The following is a 27,934-nucleotide window of genomic DNA, read 5'->3' as shown; positions in this document are numbered from 1 at the left end:
TTTTTTAACCACGGTTAACAGCTACTGGCTATAGGTAAATGAGTATCGATTACAAGTCTATTAATCACAGTAGCTTCGGGTGATCTTGCCATGGCACTCCATAAAATTCTTTCGGAACACCGAGTTTCAAGCTCAATCTTTATAATAGATACCTCTGAAGAAGTCCATGGTTTGAGTGAAAACGACCAGCAGAATTCCTCCTCCAGGACCCAATCTAAGAACTTTTGGCAAGAATCCCTTATACAGAGCCCTGAAACCTTCCTCCTTCATGACCAACGCCAGAGACGGAAGAGTCCAGTTATACTTTCTCACAACACCTTCAACAACTGGGGTGTTCTGGATTCTTGACTTGACAACATCAAATGGGGTATTCAACAACGTACCCACAGTTCCACCAATGGCTCCAGAAATGAGGTCGTTTGTTGTCTTCTGGGTAGGATTCTTGGCCTCTGGTAGAAGAGATCTGACTTGGAAAATGACACCGAAATAACCAGCATTCCAAACAATGTGTCTCCACATAGTAGCTTCCAATCCGTTGTAGAGGGCCAGAACACCTTCTTTCTTGATTATCTGTCTCACAACATCGCCCATACCATTGTACTTCGAGGTCTTGTCCTGCAACCTGATTTTCACCAGCTCAAATGGGACCACAACAAACGACTCAGTCGCACCAGCAGTGGCTCCGGTCAAGATAGACAAAGGTTGGGTCATCTGACTCACACCAAAAGCACGCTTATAAACTTTACCCCATTCGTCATTGGCGGCAAACTTGGTGGCCCTCTTTGGGGCCTCCATCAGAATTGGGGCAGTAATACCACGGTAGAGTCTCGAAGGTCCTTCATTCTTGACGATTTTTGTCAGACAGTCGATAATACCCGTATATTCTCCTTTACCTCCAGTACCCACTTGAAGCTGGATTCTCGTCTTGACCACATCCAGTGGGTACATGACCAGAATCTCAGAGACACCGGCAATGGCACCGGCAAGAAATTGATAGGCAAATGGCAAGGGCCGTTGATCAGACATATTTTATATTTTGAGGAGTCAAGCAGAAATTTGTTCAAGAATATATATACCTGAATAATTAAATCGGTTAACCGCAACGACAATGAAAATGGGCGAATCGTGGCTCCAGAATTTTGCGTGCCATTTATGCAATCGATAGCTATCAGTAGATGAGGGGTAGGTTGTCATCGCTGTTGTAAATCTCGCGTAGTGGTGCGTAGCACTGTCGGCTAATCTTATCCATTGGCAAACCGGGTAACGGTTTTCTCGATTTTTCCTCCTATTTGCGCCTTCACAATTTTGATGACCAAATAAATTAATGTAGATAGGCAAATTATTTTTTTAGACTTCTAAATGTTTGCCCGCAATTTATTGAGACAAGGTGTCAAGTCCAGAGTGGCTCTTGCCAACATTTCAAGCAGGAGACTTTATCATCCAAAGGTGATCGACCATTACCAGAACCCAAGAAATGTCGGAACGATGGATAAAAATCTTAAAAATGTCGGAACCGGGCTCGTCGGTGCTCCTGCTTGCGGAGATGTGATGAGGTTGCAGATCAAAGTTAATGATGAGACCGGAGTGATTGAAGACGTTAAGTTCAAGACGTTTGGCTGCGGTTCTGCCATTGCATCCTCGTCCTTTGCCACAGAACTGGTGAAGGGCATGACTCTTGAAGAGGCTGCCAACATCAAGAACACAATGATTGCAAAAGAGCTTTCTCTTCCTCCAGTGAAGTTGCATTGCTCCATGTTGGCTGAAGATGCAATCAAGAGCGCAATCAAGGATTATAAGACCAAGAGAGGCAACCGCAAGCCAACTATGTAGTATTCGTCGATTCATTATATATATCAACTTAAGACTCTAATTTTTGCTCCGCCAAGCTCAGAATGCCAATTCCGTCAACATAGTCGTCCCAGTGAGTGGCATTTCCAAGCTTCTCAACGTCATCCCAATGGAAATTATCGGAGAGCCATTTGTTGTAATCTTCCTTCACGGATCCGGACTCGGTGGCAAAAGACCATAGTGCTTTGAAGCAGCCACCCAAAGCGCATGCATCGCTCAAGTCAATCTTATAGTTTCCGTCTTCGGGTCCCAAAATGTCGCAATACTTGGAGACAATTGATTTATTTTTTGAGGAACCGCCAACGTAAAATACTTTACTGGGGCGACAAAGCAGAGCGTCAGTCGAGTGTTTAGTACCGTCTGACTGGATTTGGCCATATTTTGCTAGCTTGGGCAAAACTCCATGTTTGTCCTCCAACTTGTGAGATGAGGTTGAAGCAAGCAATGGTCCCATTCTGAGTCTGCAGGACAAAGCCTGAGACTCGATGATACTGTTGACGTCCTCTTCCAACGACCAGGACTCCACTTCCAGTAACTCTTTCCTTTCTGGATCAAATCTGAACCGGCGCTCGCAGGGTTTGGCATTTGGAATAATCTCGCCTAAAGGAAAATATATTCCTAGCTCATACTTCCCGTTCAGCGGAACAGAATTGTCTAAGATGGAGTTAAACTTCTCCCAAGAGTTCTTGGGCTGATTATATTTTTCGTTGATTTTATCCCTCACATTCTCTCTAGCTAAGGCACCATTACAGTAGCACAGCATGCCCATGTAATGACCTTCCAGAGTAGGATGTTTGAACATGTGGTAATTCTCAGAAGGTTTGTAGGCATTGGTGACTAGAAGAGCCGTGGTAGAGGTTCCCATAGAGATCAGAGTGTCGTTTGGTCCGAGAGGTAGAGCAAGGATAGTTGCAAGGTTGTCTCCGGTAAACGAGTAAACCTTACAAGAGGCAGAAAAGCCAAATTTCTCAACAAAGTAGTTACTGACGTGGCCAATGTTTCTGTAGCCAACGGGTTCGAGAGGACCCAATTTCTGCTTCAACTCCTCAACACCTTTTTTGGTTTCCGACTCAGAGCTGTTGTCTATCTTCGGATGAACTCCGGCAGCCACCGCCAGCAACTCTTCATTGTATTCTCCTTTCGAGATATCATACAAATTCATGCCGCATCCATCGCTTTCTTCAATGTAGGTTAGCTTGCCGCATAGCAAAGAGCTCAAGAAGCTTGAAATAAGTGATATCCGGTACGTCTCATGGTAAGTTTTTGGGTCGACCCTGCTTGCAAGTTTTCTGATTTGAGTACCGGTAAAACGGTAATGAGCCCTGGAGCCCGTGATCTGGGCTAATCTGTGACAACCCCCGACTGCATCTTCGAAAATTTTCAATTCTGGACCGGTAGAATGATCTTGCCAATTTGGAGACGTTTGGAATGTGAATGCTTCAGGACAGAGCTGCTCCTTTAAGGATTTTTCAGCCGACAGCGATCCGAGCAGTTCTGGTGCACGTTTCGACCAATAAACGGAACCGTGTTGTTGACATGAGCCGCTCATAGCTTGCACATCCTTGAACGGAAAGTTGTCTTTTTTCATCTTCTCAAAGCACAGCTCTAAGGCCTCGACCCACATCTCAACTGGGGCAAAAATCTCGCCGGCACTTTCATTGGTGAGAACGCCTTTTCGGATGCCGTATTTCGAAAGTTCCTCGTCAAAATCGACCCTGTATGTTTTGTGATGTTTCAAGTCTGAATAGATTGAAATCACTTTCAATTGTTGAGTTGATAGATCAAAACCAAGAAACAACGACATATCTAATAGGAAACGTCAACTTTTTCAGGCGCAAGCCAAGTGATTGGGTGTTTTCTGTAAAAGGAATAAGGAGGAAGAACAATAATCAAAGTGGACACGATAGTTAATAGAAACACGTATATTGTAAGAGAAAGATTTTGCGCTGAAAAGCCAATTATCAAGCTCAAGACAGTTCCTGTTGTGAGCAATGTCAAGTATATTTTCTCAGCTAGCTTCTGGCCCTCGAAATCTATGGTTGCCTCAATGTAAGGCTGTAAAGAATCCATTTGTAGAAAAATCTGGAGGGGAACCAGATTGCAAAGAAACACAAACCGATTTTTCCCGTTATCGACGCGACTATCGACCTTACTAACCTAAATAAGGTACATGCCAGAGTAAGTGACTCTGGCCCTAATGTCGGTAGCCCGAAATCATACACGATAAGGTTTATAAAGCCACCGCTATCTGTGCTAACGGAACTCAAGACTGTCGGAGAACCTTTATCTAAGAGCCAATTGCTCTCACAACAAAGGCCACACTTGAAGGGATTCGTACAATCTCAATCACCCATCAGACCTTTAATGAGGGGAGAGAAGAGATCTGCCCAAATTAGTATTTAGAAAGTTGCTCTGCATTTATGATAATTACGAACATCTAAAAACCGAAAAAGAAGATTCATGAAAAACCTTTAAAAATCGATATATAAAAAGAAATCGCGCACGTTAAATCGACCGTCTTAATTTCAGGTATGGCCAATACCGATGTCGAAGACAGGCGATCGAGCTTATCGCTGAACTCTCTGGAAGAAATTAGCGACCCACTCCCCGTTTTCGAAAATAAGGAGCAGGACCAAGGAGAACCAGACGACCGTTTACATCTGACCAAGGAACTGACTAAAACACTGACTTTGCCTCCGCTGGCCGATGATGATCCCTTTTTTGACCGTTTCTCAAAGCGAACAAAGACGCTCTTTGTGGGCATCGTCAGTTTCACATGCTTTTTGTCCCCAATCTCTAATCTTGCATTCACTCCTGCTATTCCAGAAGTCGCCGAAGCCCTGAATACTACATCGCAAATGATCAACGTCTCGAACGCAGTCTACAACGTCTTCATGTCGATTTCGCCAATGATACTTTCTCCGCTGGCGTCGCTTTATGGCAAGAAGCCGATTATGATTCTCAGCTCATTGGGCTACACTATCAGCTCGATTCTCACGGCTGAGTCACAAAATTTAGCTATGTTTTTTGTCTTCAGAGCGATGAATGCATTTTTTGGAACTTGTTGTTTCAGTGTTGGCGGATCTATTATCGGAGATATCAAGGTTCCAAAAGAGCGTGGCAGAGCCATGAGTTGGGTCTTGATGGGAGCGCAACTGGGTCCTGCTTTTGGCCCGGTGTTAGGTGGCATTATTATCACGTACACGCACTGGAGAGTTATTTTTTACGTCATCACCGGATTAGGAGTGATCAATCTTCTCATGATTGTCCTCTTCCTCAAGGAGACTAGTAGAATGGTGATCTCCAAGGAAATAGCCAAGAGAACAGGGGAAAGGTTTGTTTTCGTCAAGTACAACCCATTTAGAGTTCTTTTGGCTTTCCAATATGTCAACTTGATCATCGCGGGGGTGATCAGCTCCTCTATCATGTACAACATGTTTGGCCTTTTGACCCCTATCAGGCACGTGATCAACCCAAGATTCAATCTCAACAGCCCTGTGCTTGGATCGCTGTTTTACTTGGCCCCTGGATGCGGACTTCTTCTCGGAGGACCAATCGGGGGCAGATTTGCAGATTTCACAGTCAAGCGTTGGATGAAGAAACGTGGCGAAAGAATTCCTGAAGACCGTCTCAGAAGTGCCTCTTACTCTCTTGGATTTGTCATGCCTGTCTTTATGATCATATACGGCTGGTCGCTGCAGAAAAAGGTAGGAGGCATGGCTTTGCCGATTGTCTCCATGTTTTTTTACGCGGTTGGACAGACAATTGCTTTCCCATCCATTAACTCGTATTGTGTGGACTGTCTTCCCTCGCTGAAAGGTGACGCCATCGCGTCGAACTACTTTGCGAGATACATTGTGGGAGGATGTGTAGCTTCTGCTACCTGTCTGATCCAAATAAACAACATCGGAATCGGCTGGACCGCTACTATCAGTGCCTTTGTCTCTTGGATTGGATTTTTCGCCAACGAGCTTATGATCAGATACGGTGCATCGCTGCGTCTAAGAGCACTAGCCAAAATCGAGGCCAAGAATAAGGAAAGAAAAAGCCAGGAAAATTAATTTTAGCGATTTGCAAATTGAGTCGGCCTTTTTTGCGGGCTGTGCAGACCGAAATATGTGGGGTCATTTCTATTGCTCACATGTGATATTTCTGTGGGGTACGGCATGTGATATGGACTCTGCTATATAGACCTTAATATTCCCTCCCGATTTCAGTAATGGACTCGACTATGCCAGAAGTGAAGGTGCCCAACCCGGCGGATTTGATCTGGTCGGAGCGGCTCAAAACCACCTTCGATATTAATAAAATGCATGGATTTATCGAAGGATCAGAGCAGGAAGCCCTCGAGACACTCCGTCTGATGCAGCAGCTAGAGCGTGACCCGGTGCTAAACACTGGAGCAGCATACTATGATCTGTCAAAAGACGAGCACCGGGAGATCACAGCGCGTAAGATTGCTCGCATGGCGCAGTATATGGAAATCGATGCTCCCAACTACTCGCGCTTTCAGAATAGGCTGAACCTGATTGCTGTTGTCGATCCCCAGCTCGGAACTCGGATTGGGGTTCATCTGGGCCTCTTCTTGGGGGCAGTGCGTGGCAACGGGACCGAGGAACAGTTCAAGTACTGGGCCATAGAACGCGGCGCGCTGAGCATCAACGGGGTGTACGGGTGTTTTGCGATGACAGAGTTGGCGCACGGATCCAACGTTGCTGCCTTGGAGACCACTGCCACGTATGACAAGCAGCGAGACACTTTTGTCATCAACACTCCCCACGTGGGTGCGACCAAGTGGTGGATTGGAGGCGCTGCCCACTCTGCGACACACACTGTTTGCTACGCACGGCTGATTGTGGACGGAAAAGATTACGGAGTCAAAACGTTTGTCGTCCCTTTGAGAGACTCAAGACACGTGCTTCACCCGGGTGTTAGTGTTGGCGACATTGGAGCAAAGATGGGGCGCGACGGTATTGACAATGGATGGATACAGTTCAGCCATGTGGAGATTCCTCGCAAGTTCATGCTTTCGAAGTACACCAGCATCACCGATGATGGGGAAGTGCTGGATCCGCCGCTGGCACAGCTTGCGTACGGAGCCCTACTGGGGGGGAGGGTCACAATGGTGACCGACTCATTCCGGACCAGCGAAAGATTCATAACCATTGCATTGAGATACTCTGTTGGGCGGAGACAGTTCACGAATAAGGGCCAGAAGATCGAGAACCAGCTCATTAACTATCCGTTGCACCAAAGACGGCTGCTTCCTTATCTCAGCTGGACATACGGTATGGCAATTGCATCTCATGCAATCCAGCTGTCCTACAAGCAAACTCTGGAAAAACTGGATGAAGGGGTTGCGTCAGGAGATTTCCAGCAGCTCCAACAGGCAATAATCGCACTCAAAGCACTGTTTGGCGAATCTGCTGCCCTCAAGTCCACCTGTACATGGACCTGTCTAAATCTGATCGAGGAATGTAGACAGGCGTGTGGCGGCCACGGATACTCGGCATACAGCGGCTTTGCCAAGGGGTATGTGGATCACGCTGTGCAATGTACATGGGAGGGCGACAATAACATTCTTGCTCAGAACAGTGGACGCATCACTGTGCAGAAGGTGATGGCGTTCAAGAAATCTGGTAAAGCCTCCCGGGAATACGAGTTTTTGGCTAAGGCAGATGAGACAGGTGAAATTTTGGCAGCAGACACGATCACGGATTTAGGAAAACTGGTTTCCGCATTTGATGCTCTTATTCTGAGGCTCAGTCTTGATTGCATCGAGACTCTCAAGGAGAACAATGACTGGGACTCGATTGCCCCGGAGAAGCTGACCCTTTCGAAGCTTTATGCCTGCCGCTTTATCCTGGCAAAATGGGTTGAGAAAATAAACACCTTGAACGAAGACAATAGCGATATTGTTACCCCTTTGGTGTTGCTTGCTCAGCTGTTTGCCCTGACGAACATTGAGGCGTTTGGTTCGCAATTTTTGCGGTTTGCGATCGTCTCGGCTAGCACATTCAAGGCTGTGCTGGAGAAGATTGGAACCCTCTGTCGTGAGATCCGGCCGCTGGTGATTGGTCTCACGGACTCGTTCAAGATGAGCGACTTCTTCATCAATTCCACCTTGGGATCGTACAGCGGCGACATCTACCACCATTACTACGGGGTGGTGAAAATGCTCAACGAGCCGTCAAAAATCAAAGCCGAGTACTCTGCAGATTTCGAACAAAACCTACATCGGGGCACAGTCGAGGAGCGAGAAAATTACGAGCGGACGAGCCAGACTTTGCGGAAATTATAGTATATGTTTGTATGTGCTAAAATCAAAAGTTGGTTAAAACTAGAAAGATTGTCAGGTACCGATGCATAGAATCTGCCCGTGGCTTGTTTGCAGCACCTAAAGCGACATAATTGCGACGCATTAAATAGAATTTTATTTTTAACCCACGCCAACTGACCCTTTAGATTTCGTCCTAATCGGGAAATATGGACTTGATTTGTGTTTACAATTATCTACTATAGGAAATATGATATTCTCACTTATGCAGGTAATTCAAGTGTACATGGACATCACTTGTCAAGAAACCAGCCTCCCATATTGGTGTTTTTCTAAGGCTAAAATTGGAAATGAGATTTGATTTGCACCGATCATGGGAGAAATATAAAAGGAGCCATTTCTCAAGTCGAGTCTGCATCAGAAGACAGTTGAATTATCTTTCCACCTTCAATAAATACATATAATGCAACACAAGCTCTCGCTCATCGGTTCTCTCGGTTTGGCTCTCAATGGTATGGCCGCATACGTTCCATCCGAACCATGGAGCACCCTGACCCCTGAGGGCTCTCTGGCCGGTACAATCACAGACTACTCGTACACTTTTGGAATTGCTATCAACCCTGTCACTGCCGAGGGAGGCAAGAAGGTTAAGAGAGACGTTGTCACTCAAATTGGAGACGGACAAATTCAAGCTACCACTGCTACCCCTTCATCGACCTCTACCGCCGCTGTTGTCACGCAAATTGGAGACGGACAGATCCAAGCCACCACCAGCACAGCTTCCGCTGCTGCTGTCGTGACTCAGATCGGTGACGGCCAAATCCAAGCCACCACTGCCACTCCATCCACCACTTCTGCCGCTGGTGTTGTCACACAGATCGGCGACGGTCAAATCCAGGCCGACACCACCACCTCTTCTGCTGCCGTTGTTACTCAAATTGGCGATGGCCAGATCCAGGCTACCACCTCTAAGAACACAGTTTCTGCAGCCTCCCAGATCAGTGACGGCCAAGTGCAAGCTTCGGGCGCCGCCACCAACTCGGCTGAGGCCGCTGCCCAAAACGATTCTGAAAACCCAGTTGACAGCGTTTCTTGTTGGAACGAAAACGCTCTCTCCATGACTCTGAACGGCACCATCTTGACCGACTCCCAGGGAAGAATCGGATCTATTGTGGCTAATAGACAGTTCCAATTTGACGGACCTCCACCACAAGCTGGCGCCATCTACGCTGCTGGCTGGTCTATCACTGACGAGGGAAGATTGGCTATTGGAAACACTACTGAGTTCTACCAGTGTCTGTCCGGAAGCTTCTACAACCTGTACGACCAGCACATTGGCTCCCAGTGTGAAAAGGTCTACTTGGATGTTATTGACCTTGTTAAGTGCTAAGGGTCCTGTAACTATACTTCTACTTCATCATCGTTTTGCATTTAAGGGTTAGTGGTTACTTTTTGGTTTCGAAAAGGAAAACTGCATTGGTATAAATAATTGAAAAAAGTATTATATGAGTATTCAATGTGCTACCGTAGTTCCAAAAGCAGAGAGGGAAGAAATTTTGTCCGTGCAAGGGTGTTTTTGGAGACTGAAAATTCTTTTTTTCTTCACCACTCGTACGTTTAGATGTTGGCATTTAGAGCACAGCCTCCCAAAGCGCAGGTGGTCCGCGTCTCGCAAGTGCGGTACAACCGCGTTTTGGCATATCCGTCATATACCACAAAAGGTTACATTCCGCCGTCGAGAGGCGGCAGAAAACAGACCGTGTTCAAAAAGCTGATGGACGAGTTTCTTGGACACAAGAACTACAAGGGCCAGTACTACGACAATAGATTTGCATTTCTCAAACAAAACCATTCGACAAACTACATCGACAGGCGTTTTGCAGAAGGCAAAACCAAGCTTTTTGCGGAACAGTCCGAGGAAGGTGGGGCCTACGAAGAACGTCCGCTTTCCGAACCCAAAGATCAGTTGCGTCCATTTTCCCTCAACAGATTTACAGTTACCAATACGATGGTTAGCAAGGACATGAAGAAACAACTTGTAAGCGAGGTTCTTGATGAGGGAAAACCTCTTCTAGAAGTTGCAGTCAAGTACAAGATGAAAATTCAAAGAATTGAGGCATTGGTCAAACTGCACCAGATCGAGATGCAGTACCAGGAGGAGGGGAAAATTACCCCAACTATGGAGAAGTTCGCAGACGTCATGTACAAGGCATTCCCGCTTTTCGACCCCGAAGCTCACGGTGAAAACTTGACAGAGATCCCAATTCCTTCCGAAACTTTGCACTCTCGTTTCGTGACGATTGCCGAGTCTGAGCCATTTGGCCCTGTGGATGCAGCAAAAGAGTTTGGACTGGAACCTGCAGCGGAGACTCTCAGAAAGGTCACTGAAGAGGGGGAGCACGCTTTGTCCGTGACAAACAACACGAAGGTGCACAAGACGTTTGTTGCTCCTATGCACGAGGGAGATCGGGTCGCTTACAAGTTCACTGATGTAAAAGTGGGGGAGGTCGGCTATCGATACGGAAAGCCATACCGAGACAATCGGAAGGACCGCAAATATGCGTTCGACAATGCAGGCAAAATGTATCCTGTTCTGGAGTGAGACCTTGTTTATATTGTTAAGTCCATACTTTTGGCATATAAAGCCGTGTATTGCCGTACAGAATGCCAGAAAAAAGTTTGCCCGATCCGCCGCCGTTTCGAGCTTCTTTGGAGGTCCCTGTGACCATTTTTTGGCGTGCGGCTATTGTTCAAAGGATTTAAAAATATAAATGCCGTTCAATCTCCTCGGGAAAAGTATGGATTTCATTACTCAACAGTCCTCCACTGCTCAGCAGAGCAGCAAACAACTCGAAGTGAAATCTGATGTCTACGAACTCAACTCAGAGCACGAAAAACCAGTTTACACAACCCAGCGTGGTCTGAAGTCCCGTCATGTCCAGTTTATCGCCCTGGCAGGAGCCATTGGTACAGGTATCTTTGTTGGTACTGGCTCTACACTTGCAACATGTGGTCCAGCCAGTCTTCTGATCGGCTTCCTCATTCTCGCTATCTTTGTCTGGTCCATCATGAACCAGCTCGGAGAAATGGTGAGTTACATTCCTGCCCCAGGAAAATCTACGCTCTACGCGCTCTGTGATCGCTACACAGGAAACAAAAGCATGTCTTTCACATGCGGCTTGAATCTGGTTTACGCTCTCTGTATTTTAACCCCAGCAGAGATCTCGGCAGCTGCTTTTGTGATCGAGTACTGGTCGGATCTGAACGTGGCAATCTGGATTGCCATACTCTGGTCCTCCATCGTGGCAATCAACCTGCTGGCCGTCAAGTACTTTGGTGAAACAGAGTTCTGGATCGCTTCTATCAAGCTGATTACTATCACAGGCCTTATCATTCTCGGATTCGCCATATTCTGGGGTGCAGGCCCCAACAGACATGGTATTCTTGGCTTCCACTACTGGAAACATCCGGGGGCATTTGTTGAGCATCTGGTTCCAGGAAACACAGGAAAATTCCTCGCATGCTGGACCTCCATCATTAAGTCCGCGTTCGCGTTTGTGCTTTCGCCTGAGATTATCACATCCGCCGCTTCAGAAGCTGAGGCCCCAAGGAAAAATCTTCCGAAGGCTACCAGCCGCTTCATTTACCGTCTTATGATTTTCTACATTGGAGGAGTCCTGGCCATCGGCATCATTGTGGGTTCCAATGATCCAAGACTCATGAACGCCATCAATAGTGGTGCCACAGGGGCCGCCGCCTCGCCTTTTGTTATCGGAATTCAGAACGCAGGTATCAAATACCTCAACCATATCGTCAACGCTGCCATTCTCACCTCTGCCTACTCAGCAGGCAACTCATTCCTCTACTCAAGTTCCAGAACACTCTATTCTATGTCTCTCACGGGAATCGTCCCAAAATGTTTTTCAAAATGTACTCGTTACGGTGTGCCGATCTACTGTGTGATTTTCTGCTCTGCTATTGCTTTGCTTTCTTTCCTCAACGTTTCTAACTCCTCTACGGTTGTTTTCAACTGGCTCTCCAACATTTCAACAGTGTCCGGTTTCATTTCATGGATTTTCGTCTCCATCACCTACCTGCGCTACCGGAAAGCTATTACGTACCACAATCTGGACTCTCGTGTCACCTACAGACCAAAGTTTCAGATAGCTGGTGCTTACGCTTGTTTGGTCTTTTTCACGATCATTGCTCTGACCAACGGTTACGCTGTGTTCTTCAATTGGAAGACGTCTGACTTTTTCGCCGCGTATATCACTCTTCCTATCGTGGCTGCTCTTTACGTCAGCCACATGCTGTGGTCCCGGAATTTCCGTCTCTTTGCACCTCCCGAGCAAATCGACTGTTTCACAGGCCTCGAGGAAACAGAGAGGGAAGCTGCAGAGTACGTGCCTCCAGTTCCTCGGAATATCATCGAGAGAATCTGGTTCTGGCTCACGTGATTATATATCGTTCGATACACATTATATTTGATATGAAATATTATTCGGCATATCTGTGTTAAACTCTGGTGAGTCGCTGCGGGCGGCCACATGCCCGCACGCCCTCCGCGCATGATGCACAGTGCACTAGCGGCACTCATTTCCCGATAGATGGCTACCATTGGAACAAAAAAATATAAAAAAATGTCACCAGTTTCCAAAAAAGGTTTTACAACCTGCCACACACCGCACGTATTGACAGCTGTCAACAAAAATCCGAGCATAGTCAGTTTGTCCGAGCGGTTAAGGAGAAAGACTTGAAATCTTTTGTGCTATGCACTCACAGGTTCGAATCCTGTAGCTGACGATTTTTTTTTATGCCTTTTTTAACCCAGCCAGATAGCCTACCTGGCGACTACGTGGTAATGCAGCGTTGTAGCGGCCTCTCTCAGCTGTTGGTTGATGTAGCAGCGGTTCGCCAGAAGGAAAACAGGCACACTGAAGACACTATTTTGTACCAAGGCAATTCAGCCTCACGAAGCAACTGTAACGATAAATTTCTGGCTAGACTTTTTCTCAAAATTTCTTACTCACTTTCTCAAAAGCGATTATTTCGTATCCTATTATCATTTTCCACTCGGGGGAACCCGTCAACATCGCCATTTCTAAACTAGCAATTGTGTTTTCATAAGGCGGATTATTGATAGTGAACCACTCCCTTTTTCTTCCTCAACGTTTCATTTCAAACAACAACAAAACACAAACTGTGCTGGTGTGTGTACCCCGATCCTGTGGTTCAACCAGCATGTCCGCACAAAATAAATCTCCCGGGCTACAAATAATAGAGTCAAAAGGTAGCGTAGACCCCCCTATCGCGAACCGAACTGAATTGCTCTCTGTGAATGCGTCTAGGGGCATGGAGTCCCCTAGAATTTTGGAAGTGGGCTCACCGGATATGAAGATCAGGCCGAGCTTGAGCAGGCCCCCGTCGATTCAGAAGATTACGGATGCAGCCCACAAGATGGGTGACTATTTTTCCACCTCAATGGCAAACTTACACAGCTCACATAACATGTCCGAATCACCCAGTTATTCCAGAACGAGTTCGACTTCATCATTGGGAAAGCTTCTTGAAAGTTTTCACCACCACAAGCCAAACGTCACCTCCAGAAAGAGCACTAATACAATAGCTACGAGTCCTTCAAGGGACAATCTAGGCATCCTAGCACGTGCCAAACGCAGTAGTGTGAAACTGGATGAGTACGACCGCCAAACACACGAAGAGACAGTATCAATGGTGTCTCAACTGCCAAAGGTGAAGGAGACTCATTATGTGCGTGTGGAGTACGATCCGATAACGCACAAGAGAATTCTGAACACATATGAGATTCTCAAAGATCTGGGGAGCGGTCAGCATGGCAAAGTGAAATTGGCAAAAGACCTCAACTCCAACCAGCTGGTTGCAATAAAGATTGTGGATCGTGGCTCGAAGCCAAGATTGGGTCGATTGACGCGACCTGGATCCTCGCAAGAGGACAAAATTAGACGGGAAATAGCTATTATGAAGAAGTGCTCGCACCCGCACGTTGTCAAGCTTTTGGAAGTACTGGACGCAGAAAGCTCAAGAAAAATATACATGGTGCTAGAATATTTGGAGAAAGGTGAGATTCAGTGGCAGAAGGAAGACGAAGAGACAGATTTCAAACCCGAACCGTTGCTCTCCTTATCTGAAGCGAAGAATGTGTTCAGAGACGTTGTCAGCGGGCTCGAATATTTGCATAATCAAGGAATCATCCACAGAGACATCAAGCCATCCAATTTACTAGTTTCCAAAGACTATGTGGTTAAGATATCAGACTTTGGAGTCTCCTTCGCAGCAAGCCTGGAAGGAAATGACGAAGTCGAGCTCGCCAAAACTGCAGGGACGCCTGCGTTCTTGGCTCCGGAATTGTGCAAAACAGATGGGTCTTGTGACAAAGTGACCTACAAGATAGATATATGGGCTTTGGGAGTCACGTTATACTGCTTATTATTTGGCTGTCTTCCGTTCAACGCCGAGTCAGAATTCGCGCTGTTTGACACCATCTGCAACAAGCCGTTAACCTACCCAGATACCAATAAGTGGAAGTGCTCTCCGCCAATACCAGATTACGATTTGAACCAGGCAAAGGATCTTATCGACAAGCTTCTCCGGAAATCGCCTGAGCATAGAATCGAGATCAGTGATATAAAGGCACATCCTTTTTTTCTCGAAGGACTGTCCCGGGCCCAATCTAGAAAATACAAATCCAACTGGAACAGCAAAATGAAGATTGCCGTTAGCACTGAAGAGGTTAACGAGGCAGTGGTTGGCATCGGCAACAGAATCAAGAAGAAACTATCTGATGTTTTCAGACTGACAGGTCTGTCTGCTCCAAAAACGAAACAATCGCTTTACGTCCAATCTCTAAAAGGCATGATGAGTCCTTCTGATTCAGAGTCGTCCGCAGGCACACCGACTAACGGCGAGCATTCTTATTTGCTGTCGGAGGCCTTAAGCACAAGTGGGTGGTCAAAAAGCTCCAGCCTTCCTTCGTCTCCATCAGCGCAAAGCGCCACACCTCCTAAATTAGTTACTCACCGGAGCGAGCTGGCGCCTGGAAATCGGGACTCGCTTGCTCTTTCTGTTGACTCGAGCACAACAGATTCATCGTCGTTGTCCAAAGTGGTCGAGACAAAACACAACGTGGACGCAGACTCTCTCATTGTGCCAAATCGAAGAGGCTCTTCGGCACTTAGTCAACTGTCCGAGATCATTGGAACGACGAGCAACCCAGACTCATCAGAGGTGCCCATAACAGAGAGTGAGTTGACCATAACTACCGATACAAGTGATCGTGAGCTGATTGATCCGTCATACAGCGTGGATGACAAATTCGATCCCACAAATACCGAACAGGAAACTGACTCGCCGAAGGGGGCCTCATTGCCGGTGGTTCCCAGCTTCGCATCGCTGGACAGTTTCTATGGAAACTCGTCCAATCCAAACTCCTCGTCGCTCGAAACCTCAGTTTACACAGGAATACCATCGCAGAGACTACCAACTGACTTGGGCACGCGTCAAGGCTCACTGAGCTCTTCTACGTCGATGTCACGTGCTTCACACGGAGAGTTTCGCTCTGCTGCTTCGCATACACTGGGGAACGACGTTCCCTTGCACACAATGAACTCTGCAGTGTCCGTGCCAGAACATATCAAATCCGATCTGGAATCCATCGCACCGGCGATCACTAATGAATACTACAGTGCAAGACGCACGCCCTCGGCTGGACGACAAGGTAATATAGTCGTGCCCCAGCGCCGAAACTCTCGCAAGGTGGTTTTCAATAATGACTCCGAAAACTCTGCTTCTTCTGATGATGGAGGGAGTTCTGAACAGCGGACCATCAGAGTACCGGATCATCTTCAAGAAATTCAGAAGTCTCCAACCAATGCCGCGCGGAATCCCCTGTACGGGAAAAAACTGGTGATTGCGCCTGTTTCTCACAACTCCGAAAGTGGGTCTGACTCCGAAGACTCTGACGACTCCGCAGAGCTGACACTGTCGTTTGGAATGAATCGTTCTCGACCTCCACTTGTTGCGCGTCCATCGCTTCCGCGTGCTACGAGCCACGCCACTTCAATTATCCAGGACAGCATACAAGACGTTCCTGTGAATTTGATTTCACCAGACTACCAGACGGAGGCCAGCAAATTGATTCCCGGTATAGGAAATACTGATTTGAGCGGCAAGTAGCCTCCTACGCTACTTTAATTCTGAGTATTATGTACTGCATCGATTTTATTGCGCTATTTCTCCATCCGCTGTAGAATATTGAGGCTGGTCTCGCTACGAGCGCTAGTCAAAATATCGTCTGCTCCAAATTCGCTCCCACATAGACTAACGACCTGTGTTGTCACTTTTACGGGCTCAGAAAATGATAACAGGTCGTCAACATTGAACTTAGCTTCCAGCTTGTACAGGTCTGTTTTGGTGATGGAGATAATCATGTCGTTCTCCTTTTGCTGAAACTGGTAGTATAGCTGAAGAATACGAAGCTCTCTCACCAGCTCCTTGAACTGCTTATAGGAGCGTCGAACCTGAATTAAATAATCTTTCAGACCAGAGCTTTCAAAAGATTGAAAACGAGCTGCGAATCTTGAGTACAAGTCCTTGAACTGCGGGTTGGTCGGAAAAACCTTCAAGGTCCTGGCGCCAGTGGAAAGATCAACACTTATTTGAAGCTCATTCATGATCTGTACCTTGAACTCCTTCTCGTCGAGCACAAGCAGCTCCATCTGTGTAGTTCTTTCGAGGTCAACAAATTGCCGTTGCAAAAGGTCTAACTCGTTTTGGGATGGGAGTTTGAGTTCCATCACGCGTTTCTTCAGCCGCTTGTCTTCCTCTTGCGCTTCCAAGAGTTGAGTAGAGACATTTTTAAATATCCCTTCTTTTTCAGTAATCTCCTTTTGAAGTTTCGCCTTGACCTCTCTCAAACGAGTATTATGTTCCTGGGCAGCTTCTACTCGGCTCTTGAGCAGTTCTAGCTTTTCAAGGTCGACATTTGCGAAATTCTTCTGCCTGTCCTGCAGTAACGATAGCGTTTTCGTGAGGTCTGCCTTCCTCTTTACAGATTTCTGGTATTCGGAGGTGAATGCTGCCCGAATTTCCTCCATGTCCACAACCTGAGAGTTCACTGAAGCTTTGCGGTTTTCGTAAGATCTTAATAGTCCTTCCAAGGAGTTTGTCATGAATACCAGGTTGCCATGCTCAGCAATAGTTCTCGCAAGACTTGCCAACGCTTGATAGTTGACCTTCAAGTCTTTTTGCACCTCATCTGTACTCTCGTAGAACTCCCTCACAGAAGTGGGGTTGTTATTAATGATTGCCTCACTGAAGTCATTGATACTTTTTTGCGAGCGATCAATGCCCGACTTACGCTGGGCAATGAGATGATAGAAGTAGTCAAAGTTGGGGAACTCTGTCACGGCATCCACATATTTGTGAAGGGCCTGGGATCCTGACCCTTCACTAGTCACAGCCAGCTCGCGTTCGGAAGGGCCAATATTGTCATAAAACTGAACCTGGACTTGATTGAGAAACTGCGGAAGAGTTACATGAACATAGTCGTCGTCGTCGTCCTCAAAATTTGCTTCCTCATTTTCTGAGTCCAAAGTCACCTCGGCCAGTGGAACTTTCTCAGCAATTATAATAGATTCCTCAAAAGCACTCAGTTCTGCACTTGCATTCTGTTCCTTGAATTCGTCATCCTCCTGTTGATCTTGTCCATCTTCCTTTTGAGCAAAACTTTCCTCATCATGCTGTTCTGCTTTCTTGAGATTCTGTATAATGTCTCTCGGCCTTGAAAGTTCTCCCAAATCCAGCATAGAGTCTTTGGAAGCACTTTGTGGAGACCCGAACTCATCAGTGCGGATTTTCTGGGCTCTGGCACTTGAACCGGGAGTAGAAATATGGGATTTCTCAGAACGTGGCGGGGTTCTCATAATAGAGGAAGATATATCTCGTGCAACAGTTCGTACTGGTTGAGTGAGTTCCATAGGTTCCTGCGACTCTGCAGCCGCTTTGTTAATTTGCGTCATTTCCATCGTTTCCTCCATGTCTAGAGGTTCTTCGTGATTGCAACGGATTGCTTGCGTGATCTCCATCGAATCCTCTGCTTCATGCTGCACAAGCCCTGTATTTTTATCGACATTACTTTCAAGACGAACCGGCTGTGTGAATTCCATCGGTTGCGAAACTTCCAATTCGACTACAGACTCCGCATCTGCTGCTTCCGGTCTCTTGACTGGCTGAGTGAGCTCCATCGTGTCTTCTTCGTCTATCTGATTGAAAGTAGCTTCCAGATCCGGGGCTTCTGAAGGTTCGAACGACTCTGTTTCTCTGTCGCAGCTTTTGCGAACAAGCTCACGGACCTCGGCATTTAACTCTTCTGACATCTCCATTGGCTGACTCATGTTGTCCTCTTCAATCAACCCGGGAAACATTTGGACCTTTTCAACTACATGCGAGCAATCTTCATTCTCGTCTGCACTCGGTGGATCGTCATTGCGTCCAAAGAAGGATATTCTTTTCTGAGAGTAGGAGGGAATTATCTGCAACGAGTCACGTCTGCGAGGATGGAATCCAATACTAGAATGGTTCTCGTCCACCTCATGAGTTCTATGGATAATGCTGCGAACATCAACGTCTGTGGCAAACGAAACTCGTCTCTTTTTCGATTTATTCTTGGGTATTATAGCGATGGTATGGTTCTGATCAGCTGAAGATTTCAAAATGCTTCTGGGAGGCACAGGCAGCAATGTGTGTCTTCTGTTTGGCTTTCGTACTTTGTAAGGAAACTGCTGAGGAGCAACATTCTCCTTCTCTGTCGGAAACTCGGAAAAGGACATGACTTAATTATTTTATCTTGTTTGTTTATCTTTTTTTATATCTGTTTTTCGCGTAACTAAATATACACACCTCACACCATTCAGACATGTTCGAGCTTGAACTGCCAGGTACCTGAGATGGAATCGTAACCCACGAACTCTGTGTTAGGAATCATTTGCAACCGTCTGATATGCTTCTTCACAACAGCATGATGTGGATCCGTGATTGGCTTTTTGGTGTCCTTGGACAGTGGGAAGCATCCTTCGAGAGACACTGTTGCTGGGATGTTGAAACCTTCACCAACTGGCGGTCTGGTATTGAGATCAGGGTAAATTATACAGGACTGCTTGTCGAACACAATAATTTCTGGGATTTTTTGCAGGAGAATTGAAGTGAGATCCACAGGTTTTAGGAACTCAATTTTTCCGTAGCCGGTGCGGCCCACCTTGAAATCTGGCACAGATTTGAGCTGTGTAGCAGACATTTTTTGTAGCTCTTCCAAAGAAGGAGAGATCCAGTAGCCCTCAGGCCATTCCTCATTGGTCGAAGTCGATTCGGACACCGATTTAGGGGTGCTCGAGATCTCTGCTGGAGGCTCCTGGCTGTTTCCATTCTCGAGCACGGTCTTGCTAGGAGACATGTATGGTTTTGGGGTGAGGCTGCTCATCGAGGCCTTCATTGTGATCTGGCGACGCGGAGTGACGAGATTGCTTGCTTTAAGACCTTCAAATTCGTCTTCTTGCTTCGTTTTGTCAATTATGAGCTTAGTGACATTTCTGGACGGGGCAAAAATGTAGCTGGACAAAATGGCGTCATCAGTCGTAGGCGAGAGGAATTTTTCGGATTTAGAGCCATTGACAGAGTCTTTGGAGTCTTCGATTAAGGTCTGAGTGGCTGATTTGCCGGAGGCGCTGGAACCCGCGGTAGACGGAGAAGAAGCCGCCACGATACTCCCTGGTTTCGTTACCAGGAGATCGTTAGGTGAAAACAACGGTTTCGGGTTCAATTTGTAGGCCGATGTAAGCATTGGCTTTTTCTTGGACACCTGTTTCAACGGAATAGCCTGAGGGACGGGAGGTTGTTGGACAATAGGATTTGTATTGGCTCCCACAGAGGAAAATAAAGGATTCGTTCCATATGGGTCCAAATTGGCCAGAGGCTGTTGCTGTTGCTGCTGTTGCTGCTGTTGTTGGCCTTGGCCAAATGCAAAGGAGCTCGATTGCTGGTTGTTATTGCCAAAGAGGCCGCCAGAAGTCGTTCCAGCAGGCTTATTGCCGAATAGTCCTCCAGAGGTTGCCGACGTGGAAGATTGGTTATTGTTGCCGAAAAGCCCCCCTGTTGTCGCTGGCTTATTTCCAAAGAGTCCTCCAGACGTGGACGATTGGTTGTTGTTGCCAAAAAGACCACCCGAGGTTGTTCCTGCGGGCTTGTTTCCAAACAAACTGTTGGTATTATTGTTCGTTGTGCCGAAACTAGGAGTGGTAGTGGTGGTTGCTGGCTTATTACCAAATAAAGACCCAGATGCAGCGTTTGTCGAACCAAATCCGGTCCCACTGGAGGCAGGCTTATTGCCAAACAGAGTCCCGGACGATGCGTTGTTGTTATTGTTTGCACCAAATCCAAAGCCACCCCCACTTCCAGTGTTGGCTGTATTGTTGTTTCCAAAGAGGCCTCCGCCAGAATTAGCTGCTGGTTTGTTACCAAAAAGTGATCCACCCTGATTAGTATTATTGCCAAACAGTGGGGCTGACGTGTTGTTGTTAGCCGAAGCGTTGTTTCCAAACAATGATCCGTTCTGTGCGTTATTAGTCGAACCAAATCCAAAGCCAGTACCGGCAGGCTTGTTAGGCTGGCCAAAGAGGCCTCCAGACTGGCCGCTATTGTTGCCAAACAGTCCACCAGATTGCTGGTTATTATTGTTGTTGCCAAACAGATTACTCGAGGTATTACCAGTCGAGCCAAAGCCTCCAGATGTGTTCCCGGACGAACCAAATCCGCCAAAAGTGGGTTTGTTAGCCGTGGTGTTTGCACCAAAAAGGTTACCTGTGTTAGTTCCCGTGTTGCCAAAAGCGCTTGTTTGGTTGTTGTTGTTGCCAAACACGCCGCTGCCGGTCTGGTTATTCGAGCCAAAGGCAGGCGTTGTGCTCTGTTGACCAAACGGAGAGCTAGTCTGATTGTTGTTGGCACCAAAAAGAGTGCCAGCATTATTGTTTTGTTGTCCAAACGGAGAACTCGAAGACGCTCCAAATGTAGCTGATGGCTGTTGCTGGCCAAAAGGCGAGTTGTTCGTCTGCCCGAATGGAGCAGCGGACGAGCCAAATGCAGAATTGTTGTTCGAGCCAAAGGCAGATGTGTTGTTATTGGATGACCCGAAAAGGCCGCCTGTTGCAGGCTTGTTAGCGCCAAAGAGGTTTCCACCGGTATTATTGTTGGACTGTCCAAATAGACCGCCTGAGGTCGTATTGTTGGATTGGCCAAAGAGGCCGCCGGTGTTGGTTGCAGTTCCAAATCCACCAGCGGTACTTGAGCCAAAACTAGTTCCTGTGCCAAAACTTCCCGTTCCAGCAGACCCAGAATTGTTGCCGAAGCGTCTGCCATCAATGTAATCCTGAACTCTGAGCTCCTCGACAGAAAACTTGGAGTACTCAGGCATGGCTGTGATTGTCTCATAGTATTGCGTTCCATTTGTTGGATCCTTCTCGGTCAGCGGCTTGAATGGAACCACAGACGTTCCTCTGTTCTGGGTGTTAGTGGCTCCAAGGGTGGATCCGAACCGAGGTGCAGTGGACTGCTGGCCAAACGGAGACGTCGTGGCTGTAGACCCAAAAGCAGAGCCAGTATTGTTCGATGTACCAAAAAGACCGTTTGACATGGTTCCGGTGGAGGCTGTGTTGCCAAAGGCCGATTGGCCAAACGGCGAGGATGAGCTGTTGAACGATGATCCTGTTCCAAACAAGCCGGTGTTCGAGGAAGTGCCATTGGCCGGGGCATTGGTATTGGTATTGGACCCAAATGTGCCCAGCCCTGAGGACGTATTTGCAGTGGCTCCAAACAAGCCTCCCGTGTTTGTGTTTGTGTTCGAGCCAAACGGAGACGAGGTATTGTTGTTTACAGTGTTGGTTCCAAACGGCGAGGAATTGTTGTTATTCCAGGTGTTGTTGGAACCAAACCCTCCAAACCCGCTGGTGGTGGACGCCGAGTTGCCAAACATTATTAATCGGGGAACGTGTATTAGCAATGGGATCCAGCAGGGATGATAAAATAAACCAAAACTGGTTTCTGCAAAATTTGCTTTCGAAACGAGAACGACAGCGTCGCGTCGAAAATAAATCGAGCCTGGAATAATATTTTTCAGCTACCGACGCGTACAAGATTAGTTGACATGGGAATCAAGGGGCTCAACGCTCTTGTGGCGGAGAACGCGCCACGCGCCATAAGATCAAGCGAGATGAAGTCTCTGTTTGGACGCAAGATTGCTATTGACGCGTCTATGTGTCTATATCAGTTCCTCATTGCTGTGAGACAGCAAGATGGTAACCAGTTGACAAACGAAGCAGGAGGCACCACGTCGCATCTCATGGGGTTTTTCTATAGAACCATTCGAATGGTAGGCAACGGCATCAAGCCGTGCTATGTGTTTGATGGAAAGCCGCCCGTCCTCAAAGGAGGAGAGCTGGAGAAAAGACTCAAGAGAAGAGAGGAGGCCGAACAAAAAGCTCTGGAGCTGAAAGAAACGGGTACGGTGGAAGAATTGCAGCGATTTGAGAAGAGACAGGTCAAAGTGACGCGCGAGCAAAACGAACAGGCGCAGCATCTGCTCAGGCTCATGGGTATCCCGTACGTTATCGCGCCGTGCGAGGCCGAAGCACAGTGTGCGGAACTGGCCCGTAAAGGAAAAGTATATGCTGCTGCCTCCGAAGACATGGATACGTTGTGTTACCAGCCGCCATTTTTCTTGAGAAACGTCACTGCAGCAGAATCAAAGAAACTCAAGGTCGACGAGTTCACCACTAGCGCTGTGCTAGAAGGTTTCGGGATGGACATCAATACTTTTGTTGATCTTTGTATTCTTCTTGGATGCGATTATTGTGAGACCATTAAAGGCATTGGCCCAGTCACAGCTTTCAAATTGATCAAGGAGCATGGGTCCATTGAAAAGATCATTGAGTTTATCGAGAATGATCCCAAGTGCAAATACAAGGTTCCCGAAAACTGGCCTTATAATGAAGCGAGACAACTATTTTTAAATCCAGAGGTATTGAATGGAGACGACATTGACTTGAAATGGACAGAGCCCGATTTAGATGGCTTGATCGAGTTCATGGTGAAGGAAAATGGGTTCAACGAACAGCGGATCAGAGACGGGGTGGAAAAGCTCAAGAAGGGGCTCAAGGGAGGTGTGCAAGGCAGACTGGATGGATTTTTCAAGGTCAGTGTGAAGGCGGAGACAAAGAAGCGTACGGAGACACAAGACACCAAAAAGAATAAGCGGGCGAAGAAGAAATGACTGAACAAACCTGTATAAACTGCTCTACCGCGCAGGCGGCACGACGATCTACCTTTTAATGATAATCACTCTGGAATGATGTCCAACTCCTTCGTAGGATCCACGTCCTCACCTCTGAATCCACCGGAACCTAAGAGACCCGAGAGAACAGAACCCGTTTCGGAAATTGCATTCGTCAGCGCAGACTCAGAAGATTCCTTGATTGCCATTGTTTTGCCCACAAATTTCCTCATGCTGGTGTCGATCCCGGAGAAATACCTTGCCACCTCAACAATGGGCCATGGCACAGCGCGGAAAATGGGCAAGAAGTTGCCATAAAAAGGAAGTTTGATCTCACCTCTTTTACCCAACTCAATGGCGCTGAAAATTGCTTTAGACACATCCTTGGGCTCTAATTCCGGTGCTAGCAGCGTGTGCGGCGTTCTGACTCCTTCAAACATTCTGGTTTTCAACTGGCCAGGACAAATGAGCAAAGTCTTGACACCGGTTGTGTTAAACGAAGGAGGGCCCAATTCGTAGGTAAGTGACTCATGCAGAGCAATGAGACCAGACTTAGTGGCGCCATAAACACTAAGACGCGCAGGAGACATGTATCCCAAGGTGGATGCCACTGTGACAATGTATCCCCTCTTCACCTTGAGCATGGATGGAAGGAATGCTTTGATGGTATAAAAGCTGGACAACAAGTTGACCTCGATTGTTTTTTCAATTTCTTCAAAACTGAGATCAAGTACGGTTTTGCCTGTGGTTATACCCGCATTATTGATCAAGATAGTGATTGTTCCCACTTCCTCAGCAACCTGTGCACTTTTCAACAGCACATCTTTGCGATCACTGACATCGCACACGTAATAGTGAACACCAGGAACCCTGTTTTCTGGCTCTGGGAGGTTCACGTCGAATACCACGACGGGGGCATGGGCTCTGGTAAACACCAGCACCAGCTCTTTTCCTAATCCACCGTTTCCCCCAGTGACCAACACAATGTCGCGAAATGGATCGAAGGTAGCCCCGATAAGCAACTCGCTAAGCTTTCTAAGCTGCCTGTTGAGTCTGTATAAAAGAGAAGTCAGAGGGCCTGTCATTTGGGATAATATAAAAAAGGGGAACAAGGGATTTTTTTCGCAGATTATAATTCCATATTATATCTGGCAATAAAAAATACTAGATTATTCAGATTACAATGTCATCAGGGCCTCAAATTTTACGAATTAAGCGAAAAAGGACGGAGGATCCGTTGCAGGCGCTTCTAGTGGAGAACCGTGGCTCGAAACGATCGAAGTCAGCGAACTACGTGTTCAAACTAGCCAGAACAGACGAGACAAACAACGACGTTGACGGGTCCAAGATTCTAGAACAAGAGGAATCGAGCATGGGCAGGAAAGTGTTCAGCATTCCGAAAAAGGAAGACGATATCGATCCCCAGCTGATGGAGATGTTGCAAGACTATCTTCGAACCAGCGACGTTAAGGAGGAGCACCACAAGCCTCCGAAAAGACGAATGTCGAACGCCTCTGCAGAAGTGGAAAGGCCGCAAAGTTTGGTCCCGGAGGATGACGACTACGTCTACGACGTTTACTATCGCGACAAGGCAGTGACAGAGCAATGGGAGAAGGACAAGATAGGGTACATTCAGTTTGACGAAGACGATATGGAGACGATTGACGAGCAGGAGGAGGTCGCGGAACAGACCGATGATGAAGATTCGAACGATGAGAACTTTTACCGAAACGACTACCCCGAGGACGAGGACGGAGGGTACGAGGACAGTGAGTTTGGAACACCGAGCGATGACCAGGACGACGAGTTCGACATTCTCCACGACCGGCGCCGGTTTAGTGTCCAGGATGTGCGGGAGACCGAAGGCCTGACAGAGGAGGAGGTGGAGGAACTGTACAATAGGTTTGACGAGAGCGTGCTAGAGGACTAAACGGGGACATCTACACCTCGCACCCGGATATATATTTTTAGTTAATTTAGGGCATTTTTAGTGATTATCAAACAAGATGTCGTTAAAAGGGGCCAGGAAGGCCTTGTTTAGGGGTCCACATCAACTGATTGGAAGGAAAAGCGCCGACGACCAACAGATCAGAGATTGGGAGCACGACCTACAGAGTGCGATTGCAGGGCTCGAGTTCCTGATAGTCCAGGAGCGCAAGTGGTGTAGGTGTCTGGGCAGTATCCTGGACAACCTGCTGGGCAGCATGGACACATTTGAGAAATTGCACTCGCCCTTTGACAAAAAGGACATCAAGGTCGACCCGGAGCTGGTTTCGGACCAGAACGAAGAGTTCTCGAACGTGACGGTCAACGAGATCCGGCAGGCCAAACGGCTGTTCCGGATCATCTACGACCAGGTCACCCAGCGCGTGGAGGTCAGCAAAGACCGGTTTGTGGATCAATGTGAGGAGATGAAGGAGTATATCAGGTCTTCATTGAAGCTCATCACAAAACGCAACCATAAAAAAATCGACTACGACATGTACCACAACTCTGTGGAGAAGATCTTGAAAACGAGCAATTTCAACGACAAGGAGAGGGCGAAGCTAGAAACGACAAAAAGCCACATGTACGACACACGCACGGTGTTTCTTGATCTGGACGCCAAAGTGAAGCTGATGATCCCGCAAGTGTTGGAGACGTTGTCCGAGTTCTTGCACAAGCTGACCATGAAGTTCTACTACCAGTCGCGCGATATATTCCGTTTTCTTACGCGCAACATGAACAAATTTGTGCAATTACAGGGCGTGGTTGTCCACGGCCAGGAAATAGAGTACACGAATATATTGAACAACTGGAAAGAGCGGATAGAGCAGGCACAACACAAACTGAACTCGCTGGACCTGCTCAACGACTACAAGTCGTATCAGGAGAAAACGTTTTTGGACAAAACAGGGCAGCAGATGAACCATTTAACAGGTCACGTGGTTGGCTCGGCGATGGGCTTCACGAGCTCACTGTACACGAAAACTCTGAACCCTCACCAAAAATTGAACTTGCGCACGTTCAACATCGAGAACCCTGTGCGTCCGGCCTCGCGCGACGGCATGTTTGCCACCGCAACAGATCCGCTCTCGTACATTATCAATGAGACGATCGTCGCAGAGGAGGACGCCGACGAGGAGGAAACACAGAGCTGGTTGAAACCGTTGTCGTTGGAAAAACGGCCGGAAGAGACCCCTTCCGCGTCTCCAAGCACGCTAGAGAGCGTTCCGGCGACACCGGTGACGCCGTCCACTGCATTCTCATCGCCGTTGATCGAGCAAGGCTCCGAAACTGCAAAGTATCTGTCAGTATCCGTTGAGGCAATCAAGACTCGCTTGAGAGACACAGCGACACATCCTGAAATCGCCGCGGCACCGGTAACCGCGCGCAAAGACCATCAATTGGACCAGAGTATGCTGCTTGAACTTGCAAAGGCAAAATCATCACTTGCTGCAGTTTTGATAAAGCAGCGTGGTATCATTCGTGCTCTCTAGCCTCTTGTGCTGAATCGTTGGCTAGGAGGCTTCATGCCAGTCTTCTCGTATAGATTGTTGAGGTGCTCGCAGCGGAACGACGAGCCGTAGTCTGGCAAAATGTGCGAGTCGAGCCAGAACTCCGCTGTGCATTTGAGGCCACAGTGGCATCTGCCTGTGTGAGGAAGCTTGTCGCTCAGGTTGTGCAGTTTTTTGGTGTTGCGGTCGTCAAACTCAAAGTGGCAGTTGAGCAGGTGTTTTTTGAAGTCGTACGGTCTGTTGAATTGTCCCGTCTTGTGGATACACATTTCGCGCGGATACACGCACTTGAATCGCGAAACAGGCTCGTGTGTGCGCAGGTGTCGGGACATGTCTCTGGTGATATGTTTGCGGCAGACGGGACATCTGGAGGAGCGCGAGCGCGACACCTGTAGCTGGGGCTGGGGCTGCTCGGCCGGCGGCTTGATCTCCGGCGACAAACTAAGTGGAGAATGCTGCTGTGGGGGAGTAAAGTCTGTGAGGTTTAGAGCGGCGGCCATGGAATCGAGCGACTGTTTGGGCTGCAAGTCTGGGAAATCGGGCAAGCCGAGCTCGTAGTTGGACTCCCAGTCGATATCGTGCGGAATAGGTGGCTGGCAGGCCTGAGCCGGAGCCATATCGAAGCCCAAGCGAGGGGTTTCGTTGCTTATGGAGGTGCCGCGTGGGGAAGAAGAGGCGTCGAGAGTGGAATTTGTTAGTATGTCGAGGGTTTCCATAGTAAGAAGGGCAGAAAAGGAAGTGGCGGACAAGCCAGTATAAGTATCAAATCTATGATTACGCTTCTATTTTGCTCTTTTTCGCAGCATATACATCAAGTCGATCTGCTATGTTCGCTTACTCCGTCCTACTAAAACTGACAGACTACCTTATGGAGCAAGCATTACCAGAAGGGGATTGGTGCGCGGACGGCTGCATCAAAAGCAACCCTCCGGGCCGCGAATAGGAAAAAAAAATCGGCAA

The 27,934-nt window shown here is 47.6% G+C and overlaps 15 protein-coding genes and 1 non-coding gene across 16 annotated transcripts; 11 read left to right on the top strand and 5 right to left on the bottom strand.

Moving 5' to 3' along the window:
* Positions 1-33: 33 nt before the first annotated feature.
* Positions 34-1,027, bottom strand: OGAPODRAFT_15517 (mitochondrial inner membrane transporter, exports 2-oxoadipate and 2-oxoglutarate from the mitochond; the record flags this gene model as incomplete). Its single annotated transcript, XM_018353787.1, has 1 exon — positions 34-1,027. A coding segment is annotated over one exon (895 nt), but the record flags the coding sequence as incomplete, so codon positions are not given.
* Positions 1,028-1,349: 322 nt separating this feature from the next.
* On the top strand, positions 1,350-1,885 carry OGAPODRAFT_15515 (uncharacterized protein). The gene has a single exon (XM_018353786.1). It carries the CDS (start codon positions 1,360-1,362, stop codon positions 1,828-1,830), a length of 471 nt encoding a protein of 156 aa, XP_018211906.1. The 5' UTR covers positions 1,350-1,359; the 3' UTR covers positions 1,831-1,885.
* On the bottom strand, positions 1,350-4,016 carry OGAPODRAFT_15514 (uncharacterized protein). The gene has a single exon (XM_018353785.1). The coding sequence runs from the start codon at positions 3,650-3,652 to the stop codon at positions 1,859-1,861; it is 1,794 nt and encodes a 597-aa protein (XP_018211905.1). The 5' UTR covers positions 3,653-4,016; the 3' UTR covers positions 1,350-1,858.
* A 363-nt stretch (positions 4,017-4,379) lies between these two features.
* Positions 4,380-6,058, top strand: OGAPODRAFT_92410 (uncharacterized protein; the record flags this gene model as incomplete). Its single annotated transcript, XM_018357153.1, has 1 exon — positions 4,380-6,058. One exon carries the CDS (start codon positions 4,380-4,382, stop codon positions 5,907-5,909), a length of 1,530 nt encoding a protein of 509 aa, XP_018211904.1. The 3' UTR covers positions 5,910-6,058.
* Positions 6,024-8,189, top strand: OGAPODRAFT_15513 (uncharacterized protein). Its single transcript, XM_018353784.1, has one exon. It carries the CDS (start codon positions 6,068-6,070, stop codon positions 8,147-8,149), a length of 2,082 nt encoding a protein of 693 aa, XP_018211903.1. The 5' UTR covers positions 6,024-6,067; the 3' UTR covers positions 8,150-8,189.
* A 352-nt stretch (positions 8,190-8,541) lies between these two features.
* OGAPODRAFT_15512 (uncharacterized protein) lies at positions 8,542-9,626 on the top strand. Its single transcript, XM_018353783.1, has one exon. The coding sequence runs from the start codon at positions 8,589-8,591 to the stop codon at positions 9,513-9,515; it is 927 nt and encodes a 308-aa protein (XP_018211902.1). The 5' UTR covers positions 8,542-8,588; the 3' UTR covers positions 9,516-9,626.
* Positions 9,627-9,734: 108 nt separating this feature from the next.
* Positions 9,735-10,809, top strand: OGAPODRAFT_15511 (uncharacterized protein). The gene has a single exon (XM_018353782.1). The coding sequence runs from the start codon at positions 9,747-9,749 to the stop codon at positions 10,725-10,727; it is 981 nt and encodes a 326-aa protein (XP_018211901.1). The 5' UTR covers positions 9,735-9,746; the 3' UTR covers positions 10,728-10,809.
* Positions 10,810-10,853: 44 nt separating this feature from the next.
* On the top strand, positions 10,854-12,630 carry OGAPODRAFT_15509 (uncharacterized protein). The gene has a single exon (XM_018353781.1). The coding sequence runs from the start codon at positions 10,924-10,926 to the stop codon at positions 12,580-12,582; it is 1,659 nt and encodes a 552-aa protein (XP_018211900.1). The 5' UTR covers positions 10,854-10,923; the 3' UTR covers positions 12,583-12,630.
* Positions 12,631-12,846: 216 nt separating this feature from the next.
* On the top strand, positions 12,847-12,928 carry OGAPODRAFT_t23. The gene has a single exon. It is a non-coding gene; the product is annotated as a tRNA-Ser (tRNA).
* Positions 12,929-13,604: 676 nt separating this feature from the next.
* Positions 13,605-16,385, top strand: OGAPODRAFT_15508 (uncharacterized protein). The gene has a single exon (XM_018353780.1). It carries the CDS (start codon positions 13,634-13,636, stop codon positions 16,334-16,336), a length of 2,703 nt encoding a protein of 900 aa, XP_018211899.1. The 5' UTR covers positions 13,605-13,633; the 3' UTR covers positions 16,337-16,385.
* A 4-nt stretch (positions 16,386-16,389) lies between these two features.
* OGAPODRAFT_6604 (uncharacterized protein) lies at positions 16,390-18,990 on the bottom strand (the record flags this gene model as incomplete). The annotated part of the gene is made up of 1 exon (XM_018355812.1): positions 16,390-18,990. One exon carries the CDS (start codon positions 18,988-18,990, stop codon positions 16,390-16,392), a length of 2,601 nt encoding a protein of 866 aa, XP_018211898.1.
* A 51-nt stretch (positions 18,991-19,041) lies between these two features.
* OGAPODRAFT_15507 (uncharacterized protein) lies at positions 19,042-22,212 on the bottom strand. The gene has a single exon (XM_018353779.1). The coding sequence runs from the start codon at positions 22,179-22,181 to the stop codon at positions 19,071-19,073; it is 3,111 nt and encodes a 1,036-aa protein (XP_018211897.1). The 5' UTR covers positions 22,182-22,212; the 3' UTR covers positions 19,042-19,070.
* Positions 22,213-22,342: 130 nt separating this feature from the next.
* OGAPODRAFT_81411 (uncharacterized protein) lies at positions 22,343-23,795 on the top strand (the record flags this gene model as incomplete). Its single annotated transcript, XM_018356523.1, has 2 exons — positions 22,343-23,427; positions 23,575-23,795. The coding sequence occupies exons 1-2, from the start codon at positions 22,353-22,355 to the stop codon at positions 23,793-23,795; spliced, it is 1,296 nt and encodes a 431-aa protein (XP_018211896.1). The 5' UTR covers positions 22,343-22,352.
* Positions 23,796-24,575: 780 nt separating this feature from the next.
* Positions 24,576-25,458, top strand: OGAPODRAFT_15506 (uncharacterized protein). Its single transcript, XM_018353778.1, has one exon. The coding sequence runs from the start codon at positions 24,661-24,663 to the stop codon at positions 25,405-25,407; it is 747 nt and encodes a 248-aa protein (XP_018211895.1). The 5' UTR covers positions 24,576-24,660; the 3' UTR covers positions 25,408-25,458.
* A 25-nt stretch (positions 25,459-25,483) lies between these two features.
* OGAPODRAFT_92400 (uncharacterized protein) lies at positions 25,484-27,918 on the top strand (the record flags this gene model as incomplete). Its single annotated transcript, XM_018357152.1, has 2 exons — positions 25,484-26,839; positions 26,875-27,918. 2 exons carry the CDS (start codon positions 25,484-25,486, stop codon positions 26,884-26,886), a joined length of 1,368 nt encoding a protein of 455 aa, XP_018211894.1. The 3' UTR covers positions 26,887-27,918.
* OGAPODRAFT_92399 (uncharacterized protein) lies at positions 25,499-27,918 on the bottom strand. The gene has a single exon (XM_018357151.1). It carries the CDS (start codon positions 27,688-27,690, stop codon positions 26,953-26,955), a length of 738 nt encoding a protein of 245 aa, XP_018211893.1. The 5' UTR covers positions 27,691-27,918; the 3' UTR covers positions 25,499-26,952.
* Positions 27,919-27,934: the final 16 nt, after the last annotated feature.

The sequence above is a fragment of the Ogataea polymorpha genome, assembly GCF_001664045.1.
Source record: "Ogataea polymorpha strain NCYC 495 leu1.1 chromosome Unknown OGAPOscaffold_2, whole genome shotgun sequence".
Lineage (NCBI taxonomy): Eukaryota > Fungi > Ascomycota > Pichiomycetes > Pichiales > Pichiaceae > Ogataea > Ogataea polymorpha.
This window is presented reverse-complemented; position numbering and strand designations above follow the sequence as displayed.